This window comes from Megalobrama amblycephala, linkage group LG14 (genome assembly GCF_018812025.1).
Source record: "Megalobrama amblycephala isolate DHTTF-2021 linkage group LG14, ASM1881202v1, whole genome shotgun sequence".
NCBI lineage: Eukaryota > Metazoa > Chordata > Actinopteri > Cypriniformes > Xenocyprididae > Megalobrama > Megalobrama amblycephala.
The window spans coordinates 775,275-790,429 of record NC_063057.1 but is presented as its reverse complement, the minus strand read 5'-3'; the positions used below and the strand labels follow the sequence as shown (position 1 = coordinate 790,429).

Here is a 15,155-nt window from a genome sequence, read left to right as displayed (position 1 = left end):
GTGTTCAGACACTTAAACCTGCAGTTAACTAGTGTGCAGACACTTAAACCAGTAGTTAACTAGTGTTCAGACGCTTAAACCGGCAGTTAACTAGTGTGCAGACACTTAAACCAGCAGTTAACTAGTGTTCAGACACTTAAACCTGCAGTTAACTAGTGTTCAGACGCTTAAACCTGCAGTTAACTAGTGTTCAGACACTTAAACCTGCAGTTAACTAGTGTTCAGATGCTTAAACCAGCAGTTAACTGTATTCAGACGCTTAAACCAGCAGTTAACAAGTGTTCAGATGCTTAAACCAGCAGTTAACTAGTGTTCAGACACTTAAACCTGCAGTTAACTAGTGTGCAGACACTTAAACCAGTAGTTAACTAGTGTTCAGACGCTTAAACCGGCAGTTAACTAGTGTGCAGACACTTAAACCAGCAGTTAACTAGTGTTCAGACACTTAAACCTGCAGTTAACTAGTGTTCAGACGCTTAAACCTGCAGTTAACTAGTGTTCAGACACTTAAACCTGCAGTTAACTAGTGTTCAGATGCTTAAACCAGCAGTTAACTGTATTCAGACGCTTAAACCAGCAGTTAACAAGTGTTCAGATGCTTAAACCTGCAGTTAACTAGTGTTCAGATGCTTAAACCAGCAGTTAACTGTATTCAGACGCTTAAACCAGCAGTTAACAAGTGTTCAGATGCTTAAACCAGCAGTTAACTAGTGTTCAGACGCTTAAACCAGCAGTTAACTGTGTTAAGACACTTAAACCATCAGTTAACAAGTGTTCAGATGCTTAAACCAGCAGTTAGTGTTCAGACGCTTAAACCTGCAGTTAACTGTGTGTAGACACAAACCAGCAGTTAACTGTGTTAAGACACTTAAACCAGCAGTTAACTAGTGTTCAGATGCTTAAACCATCAGTAAATGTCTGTTCAGACACTTAAACCAGCAGTTAACTAGTGTTCAGATGCTTAAACCATCAGTAAATGTCTGTTCAGACACTTAAACCAGCAGTTAACTAGTGTTCAGATGCTTAAACCAGCAGTAAATGTCTGTTCAGATGCTTAAACCAGCAGTTAACTAGTGTTCAGACGCTTTAACCTGCAGTTAACTAGTGTTCAGATGCTTAAACCATCAGTAAATGTCTGTTCAGACACTTAAACCAGCAGTTAACTAGTGTTCAGATGCTTAAACCATCAGTATGTCTGTTCAGATGCTTAAACCAGCAGTAAATGTCTGTTCAGATGCTTAAACCAGTAGTTAACTAGTGTTCAGACGCTTAAACCAGCAGTTAACTGTGTTAAGACACTTAAACCATCAGTTAACAAGTGTTCAGATGCTTAAACCAGCAGTTAGTGTTCAGACGCTTAAACCTGCAGTTAACTGTGTGTAGACACAAACCAGCAGTTAACTGTGTTAAGACACTTAAACCAGCAGTTAACTAGTGTTCAGATGCTTAAACCATCAGTAAATGTCTGTTCAGACACTTAAACCAGCAGTTAACTAGTGTTCAGATGCTTAAACCATCAGTAAATGTCTGTTCAGACACTTAAACCAGCAGTTAACTAGTGTTCAGATGCTTAAACCAGCAGTAAATGTCTGTTCAGATGCTTAAACCAGCAGTTAACTAGTGTTCAGACGCTTTAACCTGCAGTTAACTAGTGTTCAGATGCTTAAACCATCAGTAAATGTCTGTTCAGACACTTAAACCAGCAGTTAACTAGTGTTCAGATGCTTAAACCAGCAGTAAATGTCTGTTCAGATGCTTAAACCAGCAGTTAACTAGTGTTCAGACGCTTTAACCTGCAGTTAACTAGTGTTCAGATGCTTAAACCATCAGTAAATGTCTGTTCAGACACTTAAACCAGCAGTTAACTAGTGTTCAGATGCTTAAACCATCAGTATGTCTGTTCAGATGCTTAAACCAGCAGTAAATGTCTGTTCAGATGCTTAAACCAGCAGTTAACTAGTGTTCAGACGCTTTAACCTGCAGTTAACTAGTGTTCAGATGCTTTAACCTGCAGTTAACTGTTTAGACACTTGAACCTGCAGTTAACTAGTGTGCAGATGCTTAAACCAGCAGTTAGTAGACACTTAAACTGAACTATTATCAATAAAGTTTTGCGCACATGCGCAATACAGTTATATTCATTCATAATATATTATTACATGTAACAAGTATATAAACAATTTTTCCATCCAGTGTTTTAGTTTTAAGACAAAAACCGCTCCAAAGATGGCTAAATTAAACCTCATCCCACGTGGATTATTATGTTTAATTCCCTGCCATTAGGGGCGCCGTTTCCCGCTTCTGTGTTTTTGACGTCGCTTCCGCTTCCTTCCGCCTGTCGAGGCAGAGAACATGGCGGCCTCCATAGCGAGCGTAAGGACCGTTCGCGTCCTGTCAAAGATCATCAATAGACACTTCTTACCGGTACTGCAGACCCGTTCACACGGTTTATCATCTCTGTGTCTTTGTTACTACCTGCATGTGTTGTTTATTCAGCTGAATGTGTTTTAAACGTTATTTGTCATTTGTTTTGAATCTCAGGCTGCTGCAGTACAGCATCAAACACGGTCAGTTTCACACTTTCCTAAGAATTGAGGCTGTTTAAAAGACTATTGTGCTTGTATAGAAGTTAAACCTCTTAAATGCTTGTTTCTAGGTTGACGCACACATCGCTGTCTCCTGCAGTGAGTATCTGCTTTTAAACTCAAAGTAGTTCTGCTGTGACTAAAATCAATCAAAGCGTGTGTATCTTGTGAATGTGGGTTTGAATCGCAGGTGATGGTCACAGAGGAGCCGGACACGCTCTATCAGAGGCTGTCAGTGCAGGTCAAAGGTCACGATAAGGCCGTTCTGGACAGCTATGAGTTTTTCGCCACTCTGGCAGCTCGAGAGCTCGGCCTCACCCTGGAGAAAGTGTGAGTGTCATTGAGATAAACTCATGGAAATGCTGTTGAACTGAGGGCTGAAAGTGTTGTTTACTGCTGCCCAGATTTGAGCCGCCCAAACACATCGATAAACTGACCCTGCTAAAGTCCATTCACATCTTCAAGAAGCACCGAGTGCAGTATGAGATGAGGACGCATTACAGGTGCATCGAGGTGAGCGGCTCAAACATCTTCAGGTGCTTCTGGACTGAAGAATCTGGCCGATTTCAAAACACTGCTTCAGGAAGCTTTCGAGCGTTATGAATCAGTGGTTCGGAGCGCCAAAGTCACGTGATTTCAGCAGTTTGACATGCGATCCGAATCATGATTCGACACAAAAGATTCATAACGCTCCGAAGCTTCCTGAAGCAGTGTTTTGAAATCGGCCATCACTAAATAAGTCGTTATTTTGTTTTTTTGGCGCACCAAAAATATTCTCGTGGCTTTATAATATTAATATTGAACCACTGTACTCACATGAACTGATTTAAATATGTTTTTAGTACATTAATGGATCTTGAGAGAGGAAATGTCATTGCTGGCTATGCAGGCCTCATCGGATTTCATCAAAAATATCTTAATTTGTGTTCCAAAGATTAACAAATCTTATTTTCATTTTTGGGTGAACTAACCCTTTAAATGTATGCATACAGGCTATATACACACACTTTATAAATAATTTTATATTTATTAATTATGAAATATAAAAATTATATTTTAATTTGTGTATATATACTCTATATAAAGGTTATATATAAAATATTTGTAAAAAAATGTATTTTCTACTCTGTAAAATGCCTGGTCATTACAACTTCAACATCTTTGTGATTTTCAGATTTCTCGAATAACGGGATCAAGCGCACGGGTTTATCTGGAGTATATTCAGCGTAATCTGCCTGAGGGCGTCGCCATGGATGTCACCAAGGTAACGGCACAGACTAGTGTGATATCAAATGTGCACAGTGTTTTTAGCTCGATAAAGCATGTTTTCTCCTATATAACACACAATGTTTGTTGTTCTCGACAGACTGCTGTTGAAAAGATCCCAGAGCACATCCAGAAACCCCTGTGGGACGACGACAAACTGGAGAAGTCCGGACAATGAGGAGGATCTTCTGCTTTATAAGTGTCTTCGAAGAACATTTACAACCTGATTCTGAAATAAAAGACGCTGCTTATGAACCACAGAAAGGCATGTGAATATTATGCGTTATCATATTGTTTGTACATGTATACCATAAAGCAATGCATTTTTTTATGAGGTTTTCTGTATTTTCTTTTACATGACACCTCTTTCAACTAGCTTAAATATTTTTCCATCTGTTATTTATTTTGTACTGAATCTGTGTTATGAAGAGTTGATTTTATCTGGATACAGACGTCTGAAGTGTTCATTTGTGCTTCATTTAGCATTTAATAAATCAGTAAACAGTTAAAAGTCTCACATCAGAAGATTCCCACAATTAAAAACACCAAGACAGGTTTGCAGAAACATCTTTCCCTTTAATGCAAGAGAAAAACTAATGACATGAGCATCTGAGAAGCTATAGATCTAGATCTGTTTACACTGAAGATGATTGTGTGTGTGAATGAATCACGCAGTCCAGCTGAAGTGTGTTACTTACGGCTCCTCTGGTCCGTCTGCGTCTGCGCAGTCCTGCTGCACAAACCAAATGACTCATTCCTCTGAACCAGAGCAGTCACATGACTCACCGCTCGCTCGTGTCTCTCCCATACAGAGATCATGAACACAAAACAGCAAGATGTCAAACACATTCATTATAGGGAGTAAAACAGAATCCCGGTCAACAGAATTTAAACATTTAGATGAGATAAAAAGAGATAAAAACTAAAATTGCATTAGTTTCAGGCAGTTCGTCTTCCAGCTGCAGATATTTGAGCTCTTTCTGTCTGAAAAACTCTTGAATTTTTTTTATGGCAGCTGTTCATCGCTGTAAAAATGATGGATGACACATAATTTAACCCTCTGGAGAATCTTTGAACGTGCCTCAAAAATGATATTGTGAACTGTGTATTCGTGGTTATGACTATCTTACACACTGGAGAATAATGCAATTATTATGTGAGTTATGAAGCGACCAAAAACACCTCTGACGCTTTCAATTCATTGTTTACACAAAAAACTTTAACACTTTACTTGATATATATATAATGCATTGTAAGTGTTTTAATGCATTATGTGTTTTAATGCACTGTTTTATCTGATATATATATATATATAACACTTTTCAATTCATTGTTTGCATTAAAAAACATCAGATGTAACAAGGAATTTGCAAATACTATAATGCAATGCTGCATTTTAACTTTGGTTACAATTATATATAACATATATAATGCATTATACACTATTTGATTAAGTTTTATGAAGAAATTACCATTTATATTTAGGAAACGCTTTTAAAAAAATGTTCCATTAGTTAACATGAACAATGAAAAACAACCAAAACACTTAGAAAAGCATTTCTTTATTTTCTTAGTAACTTTCAACATTTACTAACACATTAATATCAAAAGTTGCATCTGTTAATATCACACTTTTTATTTTTATAAGACATTGTATTTATTATCTGAACATTTTTATTAACTAATAATAATGTGCTGTAAGAATATTTTGCTTAATTCAGGTTAATGCATTAAATGTAAACAAATGAAAGTGTTTCCATATTTTTTAATGGAGTATTTTAGTGCTGTCAAATCCATTAATTGCACCTAAAAAAAAGGTTGTGCTTATGTAATATGTGTCTTTATATAAATTAGTATATTATATACACAAACACGCACATTAGATGCGATTAATCCGACAGCACTAGTATTTTTATTAACACTAACAAAGATGAATAAAAACTAACAAATGTATTAATAATTAATAATGTAAAGTGTCTACAAAACTTCAAAGCTGAAGAAACTTTTGATTGGTTCCTCAAGCCTTAATTGACATGAACTAAGATAATGAATGTTGTTGTTCAGTGTTAGTTCATTTATTTAACGCAAATGAAAACTTGCTTCTGATTATTAACTACAGATATTGATTTTAATAATGTTCACCTGAGATCAATACATGCTTTAATGTTGGAGGAACCACTAACTTTCACTTGTAACGTCCTCTAAGTGTGATTGACAGGTCAGCCGCTCTATTTCACGAGAGAGAGAGAGAGAGAGAGAGAGAGAGAGAGAGAGAGGGTCTGAACACAAAGACAAACTCACCGTGGTTATGAGGGGGCGGAGCATCACAGCGGCGGGGGCGGGGCAGGGGAGGAGAGGAGGGACAGACGGGATCGTCCTGCCTCCTACGTGTGTCCGGCTGCCTTCCAAAAGGGTGTCTAACCCCTTCAGGAGACAAGAAGAGTCAGTCCAGAGTGAAAGCAGCAGAACAGCCCCGTCAGAGGAACACACAGAACACGGCACACGGATGTTCACGTGTGTAATTTCTGGACTGCGCACATTTGGGGAATCAACCTACGGACAATTTACTTATAGTGGACTCTGCAGTATTTTAACAGAAGCTTTAAGTTAGATCTCATTCTGTGAGCTCAACCTGCGCACTTTAATATTATATTATCTGATATCTGCGAAATTAATCTGTATTCATTTTGAATATAACAGATGAAAAAACAAAATATTAGTGTATTAAAACGGATTAATCAGGATAATCTAATGTTGCATGTTCTGCAGCTCTCGTGTCAGAGATTATTCGTTATGTTAAAGGCTTCACACAAGTCAAAAGTTTGGACGCACTGAATGAATTTATGTTCATCTGATCTAAATGGATCAAGAATCATTCACTCACCTTCAAGCTGTTCCGAACCTGTATGAGTTTCTTTGTTCTGTTGAACACAAAAGATGATATTTTGAAGAATTTTGGTAACCAGGACCTAAAATTAACACTCGACGAGCGCCAAATGTAAATCGGCGTTTTTGAGTATATGAAACTGTGTAATATTTTTATGAATTCTAAGTGTATGAACGCGAACGACGCTCGGAACCGTTAAACCGTTGCGCTGCAACGTCACGAAAATTTAAATATTCAAACGCAAGAAGGCGCGAAAGGGAGCTCGTTTCGCGCTGTGGGGAAAGCCATGTGTGCGCGCGAATACTAAATTGAGCTCTCACAGACAAATTCACACAAAATTATGTCAAAAAGCAGCGAGTATCATAGTGTAAACAGACGATTATGTCGTAAGTGAACATTTGAGAAAGTAAACAGCATCAGTAAGCTGTATTATATCCGTGCATTCGCTCTTAAAGTGACAGTAGCCAAATATTCCAGCAGCTGTGAGTGTTATTAATGTTAATAAAACGACAAAGGACAAAAAAAAAGAAAAAAAAAAACCTCACTCACTGCTCTTGATTGAATCATATGGATTAATTAATAACGATGTTTACTTTATACAGTGAAGACTATGTAGTGTTATTTTACATTTGCTTACTTTATTACATTTCTGTACAGTCCTACCTGAAAAGCACCGTTTCATTTGTATCTTTGTTATATTGTATTTATTTACTTTCTATTGTAATTTGATTATTTGATCTTATTTTTTTTACTGACTGTTTACTTGTCTTTAATAATGTTTTACTTTTATATTAGTTTGGCTAGTAGTTTTAGCTGTGGTATGGAAATTGGAATAGAGAATTGTGAATTTTCACTGATATCTAAAATGTTGGTGTCATTGGTGTTTTTTGCAAAAACAGTTTCATGGCCGGCACATTTTCTTAAGTCACTGCCATTGGCAGGTGTGGCGAAAAAGTGAAGTTTTAGGCCTGGTCCCCATTGACTTCCATAGCTTCTTTTTCATGCTATGGGAGTCAATGGGGACCAGAAACTGGTTACAGATTAAAAATAAAATATCTTTTGTGTTCAACTGAACAAAGAAACTCATACAGGTTTGGAACAACTCGTGAGTGAGTAAATGACAATTTTTGGGGTGAACTATCCCTTTAAATTATTCTTGTTTTTTAACACCATGCCAGTTAGCCATTTTCATGGCAAGAAATTTATTTACTTGATAAATTCTTCCAAAGTGTTAACTGTATAAAAAAAGGCTTCTCACAGGGTTAATCAAACATGCTTCAGGGATAAATGATTTTTTTGTAGATCATGTAAAAATATTAATTGTGCAATGCATGAACTAAAACTGTCCGCAGACAGCCAAGGAAAAGCATGAAGTGCTCATCACACACGTTCTTCCTTTAATAGTGTTTAAAAGCATCCCAGGATGAAGTTGGCTGATGAATGTCCAGAGCTGAAGTTTTTTCATCCCCACATTTGTGTTTTGAATCACTTTACTGTTTTTCTAGCACATGCAAAAGGAATAAACGAGCGTCTCCAAACTTTTGACTATTTAGTGTTAAAATCACTCTCGTGCACTACAGCGTGGCCTGCTATGATGACACAAGTGTCCTTGTTTTATGCATCTGAACTTGTTTTTAGAATAAGTCAAATAAGCAGAAAAGTTTTTCTGCTGAATAATAAAAGTAGTACATTTATTTCATGCACACATCCTTGGACATCCGGCCTGTGCTTGAATTTTCAGCCCTCTTAGGCAACTTTATTCAGTGTATTTAACTTTACTCAATAGAACAGTCATCTATGTGCTTTATTATGCAATGATGCAAATATATATGAGTATTCATAATAAACACTGTCATGGATGATCTCATTTCTGTGCTCATGTCAAATTCTGTCCATTTGGCTTCAGAAATGATCAGTACTTTTAAAATGCATTACATAAATGGACATTCAGCTTTTAGTTTAAATGAACAATAAAAAAAAAGAGAGGTCATTTTATCTTAACTTTATTGTTTTGCTTGTCAAAACTAAGTCAAAAGCTGTTATCTGTTCAATTTACATTCACAAATTCACATGACTTTATCAGTTACAATACGTGAATGTGCCATAACACTTCAAAACTCAACACAGAGGAGAGGGTTTTTATTTTTACTTTTTTACTATTTTGAATCAAATACTTGCGAGACTGGCCTTAAAATAGAAAAAGCAAGGAAATATTTATTTAAAGAAGAAGTATAAATCGTAGCGCTACTCTACTGTCATGTTAAACGAATCCATGTATTTGTGATTTTAACAAAATCATTCAAACCAAAAAAAAAAGGAACATGAATACTTTTCAACAGCAATATTCTCACTTGACTTTAAGTAGCTGCACATTTATGATATTAAATCATTATTAATTCATGAGCACTACACATGAAGATGAACATATTGAGGGGCCAGTGATCTGCTTGGTAAATGCCATGTTTGAGACGTCCAAGGAGTACAGAAATATCAACGACACATGCTGAGGAATGACGGCTGGCGCCATCGTCCCTTCTCGATCTCTAAAATCTCACTTGTTTTCTTGGAATAAAGGAACAAGATTGTTTAAGGCTCACAGGAATAGCACCACGCAGACTACACAACACTTAGGAGTAAAAATACACTTAATTTAAATCAACTTAAGAACATGTGTCCTTCTCTTCCTCAGAGTGAGAGTGCTTTTAAATGTTTTTCGGGATTTTCCTCAAATGAAGTAACATATATATATATATATATATTAAAAAAAAAGGTAGCGTGTTTGTTACAGTAAAAGGACCTGTTTGAGTCTGTTCGGACAAAATGAGTCTGAGCGGTGGCCATTAACGCTACAGATTTCAACTAGGTCTGAGCTGCGTTAAAACTTCCGGCCACCAGGGGGCCCCGGCCAGCGCTGGCCCCTGCCTGGAGGCGGGTGGGGCAGAGGAGGGGCCGATCCGTTGTGGTAGCTGCATGAAAGGATAAAATCACACATTTGGATTGGCCTGCTGTGCTCAAGAGGGGCCGAAACTCGTCATTTTGCAAATGCGTTATTCAAAACACAGAATTCAATGTAAACAGGGTGTGTCATGCACTAAATTTAATTCAATGTGCTGGATTAGCCGTGGTCTGCACTGTCACGCCGAAGAGGCTCTTCGCATGTGCGTTTGTGAAAGTGGGAAGCGGCTGAGTGCGTTCTTACCCTCTGGGGTGGAAGAAGCGAGGCGGGCCGGGCGGCATCATGCTCCGCCCTCTCGGGTGTGGGGGACGCCCTCTGAAGGCCGGGTGCCCTGGCGGGGGGGGAGGAGGAGGCGGGCCGTGCCTGTAATGATAAAACGCACACTTTACACTCAACGTTTGTATTTGGAAAAGTGGACGGAAGTCTGTAGGAATTTATCAGGCGGAAACGACGTATTTCACAAAACCGCTACTTTTCAGCAAATGGGGGAAAAGTAGCGGTTTTGTGAAATACGTCGTTTTTTTTTCACATTTTTTTTTATTTTTTTATAATTTTTAAAATTTTGTGGCTTTATATATGCACAGACACTTGCATGTGTCATTATATTATTAACATTTCACCAAAAACAAGCTTAAATGGAGTAACACAGAGATACGCGTTTTAAATCTGAGGCAGTACGTTTACTGTAGCTTTATGTGGGCGCTCAGATTTTTGCCCAAATTCTCATGTTATTAAAGACAAAGTGCTTCACACAGACAGTATTGGCTGTGACTCAAAGACAAATGCTAGACTAAGAGATATATAGCGTTTTTGAGTAAAGAAAACGTCGTACTTATTCAAAAAAGCAGCTCTTTATTTATCATTGCATTGCAAACAAGCACAGATGCAATGCGGCATTTCATTCACAATAGAAGTGGGCGGAGTTATGAAGTTTGACTGACAGTTTGAGGAGCCAATGGAGTTCAGAGGTTTAATCACAAGCCCTTTTTTAGTAATTTTCATTGGTTAAATACTTGCAAAACCTATACAGAAAGGGTGACCAATAGTAATGATTTAGGAAAATTAAAACGATGAAACACGGAGATATGAGGTTTCCACCCAATAGCGACGATATGTTGGTACATAATGCCATTTATGTATGCATGCATGCATTCATACACACACATATATATATATATATATATATACACATATATATATATATATATATATATATAAAAAAAAAAACAAACGGCAATATTGTAGTTACATACAAATTAAAATAATCAAGGGTACGTTTACATGACAACGAAGTACTAAAAACAGAAAAGTTTTTCTTTGTACAGATGACAACGATTTTAAATCTATCCCCGTTCACACGGATCCACGAAAATGGCGCTGTATTACGCATGCTAGACAAGTCGATGTCACTTTGTAAAGAAAATGTGTGCACTTTTATAGAGCACTCGCACCAAACGCACATGTCTATCCACCTTAATTTTATAGTTTACTGCACTTTGATATTCTTCTCATTAATACCCTATAGCGGCTAATAAATCGGAAGTCTCGCTCATTCCCAGAAAACACCTTACTTCCAAGTGAAAGATAAGGTGGATAGACTACGAACACATAATATGCATGTGCATGCCGTCACCGTTTTCACAGATTTGCGTTTTTGCAGTTTAAACAGAGATGATAATGGTATAGTTTTCAAAAAATTGCACTTTGAAACACGTTTTCAGGCCCCCAAAACGCCACTGTCGTATAAATTAATGGCCAAAACGCATTAAAAAGTTTTCGGTTTTTAGTTGAAAATGTCATGTAAACAGCCCCTCAATGTGTTTAAAAAAGCATTGGTTATTTGAACGTTTAATGTTATAGTTCTTACATTAAATATTTTACCCAAGTAAGTAATTTCAGAGCAAATACATCAATATTGTAATCATTTTTAAATGTATTCATTTTTACCGAAATCGTTTATTACTATTTGGGCTATAATATTATATTCATTGTTTGAATTTTGAGATAAAATTGACAGAATTTAAAAGCAGAGACTTTGTTTCTTATAAAAAAAGGAACAAAAGCACAAAAGGATGGATGGGCAGGACGTTTTGTTCACACATCAACTAAAAACAGAAGAAATTAAGATCAAGACATTGATAGTTGACCCAGCCCTAGATACTGCTAAAAAAACAGCACATGTTTGGTTGAACGCAGTACATGGTTTTGAAGTGTTTCTCCAATATTTGAGGGAGTGGTGCAGACACCTGTGCATGTGTGGAGGAGGTCCTCTCATGTGCATAGGCGGAGGAGGTGGCGGCGGTGGCGGACCCAAGCTCATTCCCATCGGACCGCCTCGACCTCGACGGCCGCGCATGTCTGGATACGGCCACGTCCTACCCATGCCTCTCCTGCAACACACAGAGAAAAGCAGTTTTCCATAAACACGTTCATTAGAATGATTTGTCGTGAACTAAGACGTCGTGGATAAGACTCAAGAACTCTTCGGCACGACCTCATGGGTCCAAATCCGTTCGTAAACCCGTCGCGGCCTCTGCCTCTCATGTGACCCGGTGGTCTGAAGCCTTTCATCATCATCATCATCCCACGTCCGCCACGAATCCCGCGGCCCATTCGGCCACCTCTGCCGCGAAACTTCATTCCGCGACCCCTGCAAATAACCAGAACCAAACCACAGACACATTATATTAATTTAGCAGTAATAATCAGAAATCAATTACACAAACTTCAGCAAATATGAGATAAATTCTGTAAAGTGTCATTATTCAGTTCTTTGTTGATTCAGTTCAGTTCAATAACTGCGTAAAGTTAATCAATTATGAAGACAATAATGTCGTTATTCAGTTCAATAACAGTAGCTATGTTGCACAAAATTGGAATATGGCATAAAACATTTGCGAATAACGCAGCGTTTCCATTCCATGTGCTCAAGAGAATAAAATTGCTTTCTGGAAATTGGAGCAAAATATCAGCAATAAAAATGTAAGTTGCTGCAATTGCGCTCTTTTGTGATGTGTGATTGGTCTGCTGGTTAGTCCAGTTATCCAATTACAGTTTTAATCAGTAAAAATGTGTTTCCGTCATAGTTTATGTGCATATGTCTTATCGGATAAAAACATTGAGCACATATGTTTTTATGCGCATTTTCAGAATTTATGCACATCTTGGTGTTTTCGTTATGCAATATCCCAAAATTTGCATAAAAATAGGTGGATGGAAACATAGCTACTGTTGAGGTTGCAAAATTCATCAATTATGATTCAGCTGTAAGCAGAATGTTGTAATATTGATGAGAATAACCAATGACAGTGGTCATGTGACCTACCTGAACTTGCTGTCAGATGAAGGCTCCTCCTGCGTGGGCGTTTCTGTGGCCTCCGTCACCTCTGTCGTCTCCTCCACCTGCTCTGTGTCGGCATCCATCTGGAAAATACTGGTGCTCTTTAGTGTACGACAAGACACCAGATTTCAAACCTTGACCTTTGACCCAAATCCAGATTGGAAATGTTCGAGCGCCAATGTCAAACGTGTGACGATTTTCCTTTGGCCTCTCGCCTTGGGAAGCACATGGACTCCACGCTGTTAAAGCGTCACGACAGGCTTAACATGCCACCACCTCCATCATCAAACGGCCTGCTGGGATATAAGCAGCTGATCTGGGCTGTGGGGATTTCAGGGCACGCCGACAAGCCGTGTATTAATAGTGTGAAACACACACGGCCAACTGTAAAACGAAGCATCTCTAAGAAACGGCAGAGCAATTTAACCCTGTTCTGGTGTATAATTGGAGATTTTGCAAACGGAAACATGATGCATGAGAGAAAACATCTAAAGATGCAAGATATTGATGAAGAACTGACTATATTAAAGGGTTAGTTCACCCAAAAATGAAAATAATGTCATTAATTACTCACCCTCATGCCGTTCCATACCTTCGTTCATCTTCACAAATTAATATATTTTTGATGAAATCCGATGAGGCCTGCATAGCCAGCAATGACATTTCCTCTCTCAAGATCCATTAATGTACTAAAAACATATTTAAATCAGGTCATGTGAGTACAGTGGTTCAATATTAATATTATAAAGCAACGAGAATATTTTTGGTGCGCCAAAAAAACAAAATAACGACTTATTTAGTGATGGCCGATTTCAAAACACTGCTTCAGGAAGCTTCAGAGCGTTATGAATCAGTGTGTCGAATCAGCGGTTCGGAGCGCCGAAGTCACGTGATTTCAGCAGTTTGGCGGTTTGACACGTGATCCAAATCGTGATTCGATACGCTGATTCATAACGCTCTGAAGCTTCCTGAAGCAGTGTTTTGAAATCGGCCATCACTATATAAGTTGTTATTTTGTTTTTTTGGCGCACCAAAAATATTCTCGTGGCTTTATAATATTAATATTGAACCACTGTACTCACATGAACTGATTTAAATATGTTTTTAGCACATTAATGGATCTTGAGAGAGGAAATGTCATTGCTCAGGCCTCACTGAGCCATCAGATTTCATCAAAAAATATCTTAATTTGTGTTCTGAAGATTAACGAAGGTGTTACGGGTGTGGAACGACATGAGGGTGAGTAATTAATGACATTATTTTAATTTTTGGGTGAACTAAGCAGTTACTGACCATGAAATTGTATGACTTTGAGGCAGGACATATCAAATATATTTATAAATAATAGATATTTTAATTAGGTTTTAATTTACATTAAATCCACGAACCTTGAATTGCTATCCGATATCGGTAGGGGGAGGGGTTTCTCATTGCAGAACGCGTTTATTGGATAATTTGCATCCACACCCCTGAGTGCACGATGATATCATCAATATCTCTGGTCCACTTTCAAGTTAACATTTCTATGTAGTATTAGTAATTTAAACGCTATAAAATCGTGCATTTGCTCGCTGTTTATGATGTTATTACACCTGAATATAATAGTGAAAGTGTGTTCAGTCCCACAAAATAACATTAATTTGATGATTTACGAGCTCTCAATTCATTAATACATTCAGAGATTTACTGGAGGCTTAAAAATAATTCACCACAGCTGAACGAAATCATCAGCCGAGGACACAAATAAACAATGAACTATCACATATTTACTGTTAAACGAGCGGACGAGCTGAAGTTATTCGACAGAATTAACGAAGGCGAATGAGGGATTTAACGGCTCACCGACATTAAACACACAATCGCTCTATTTCGAGCTAAAGCGTTTCTTTCGTGACTTACCTTATGAGATCGAGAGCTCTTCTAAGAGACAAGCCGTTAAAATATAAAGCGTTCTTCACTTTACTCTAAAAAACAAGCATCCGTCTATTAAATCGTGAATCCTCGCGCGTTTACTCGGCTTTGAAATGGCGGCCCGCGCCGCACCGTCACATCGAGCGCTGATTCTCTTTGTCAGAGCGTCATTGTGCCGCGAGGCCCCGCCTGAGACGAACACAGGCGCGC

The 15,155-nt window shown here is 38.0% G+C and overlaps 3 protein-coding genes across 6 annotated transcripts in view; 1 reads left to right on the top strand and 2 right to left on the bottom strand.

Moving 5' to 3' along the window:
* tulp4a (TUB like protein 4a) overlaps positions 1 to 4,685 on the bottom strand; it is a 23,939-nt gene extending 19,254 nt beyond the window's left edge. For both annotated transcript variants that reach the window (XM_048156230.1, XM_048156232.1), the window contains exon 1: positions 4,550 to 4,685. The gene's annotated coding sequence lies outside the window, so the exon portion shown is untranslated. The remainder of the gene's footprint in view (positions 1 to 4,549) is intronic.
* On the top strand, positions 2,257 to 4,362 carry mrps10 (mitochondrial ribosomal protein S10). Its single transcript, XM_048156236.1, has 7 exons — positions 2,257 to 2,424; positions 2,542 to 2,567; positions 2,657 to 2,684; positions 2,776 to 2,915; positions 2,990 to 3,098; positions 3,760 to 3,849; positions 3,952 to 4,362. Exons 1-7 carry the CDS (start codon positions 2,353 to 2,355, stop codon positions 4,027 to 4,029), a joined length of 543 nt encoding a protein of 180 aa, XP_048012193.1. The 5' UTR covers positions 2,257 to 2,352; the 3' UTR covers positions 4,030 to 4,362.
* si:ch211-51e12.7 (uncharacterized protein LOC336335 homolog) lies at positions 4,407 to 15,155 on the bottom strand. Of its 3 annotated transcripts, none has more exons than XM_048156235.1 (6): positions 14,934 to 15,155; positions 13,020 to 13,117; positions 12,189 to 12,344; positions 11,941 to 12,084; positions 9,938 to 10,057; positions 4,407 to 6,275 (listed from the first exon to the last, which is right to left on the bottom strand). In XM_048156235.1, exons 2-6 carry the CDS (start codon positions 13,115 to 13,117, stop codon positions 6,269 to 6,271), a joined length of 525 nt encoding a protein of 174 aa, XP_048012192.1. In that variant the 5' UTR covers positions 14,934 to 15,155; the 3' UTR covers positions 4,407 to 6,268. The 3 variants fall into 3 exon arrangements, with proteins under 3 accessions (XP_048012192.1, XP_048012191.1, XP_048012190.1); XM_048156234.1 differs by lacking the exon at positions 4,407 to 6,275 and adding an exon at positions 8,726 to 9,300; XM_048156233.1 differs by lacking the exon at positions 4,407 to 6,275 and adding an exon at positions 8,726 to 9,704 and having other exon boundaries at positions 14,934 to 15,153.

Bases quoted from the DNA above. Each gene is read 5' to 3' on its own strand.
- mrps10 (XM_048156236.1), top strand. From the start codon at position 2,353: ATGGCGGCCTCCATAGCGAGCGTAAGGACCGTTCGCGTCCTGTCAAAG. The intron at 2,425-2,541 runs GTACTGCAGACC...TTTGAATCTCAG, and splicing joins TCAATAGACACTTCTTACCG to GCTGCTGCAGTACAGCATCA. The intron at 2,916-2,989 runs GTGAGTGTCATT...ACTGCTGCCCAG, and splicing joins GGCCTCACCCTGGAGAAAGT to ATTTGAGCCGCCCAAACACA.
- si:ch211-51e12.7 (XM_048156233.1), bottom strand. From the start codon at position 13,117: ATGGATGCCGACACAGAGCAGGTGGAGGAGACGACAGAGGTGACGGAG. The intron at 12,345-13,019 runs GTAGGTCACATG...GGTTATTTGCAG, and splicing joins TCATCTGACAGCAAGTTCAG to GGGTCGCGGAATGAAGTTTC. The intron at 12,085-12,188 runs GTCGTGCCGAAG...TGTGTGTTGCAG, and splicing joins AACGGATTTGGACCCATGAG to GAGAGGCATGGGTAGGACGT.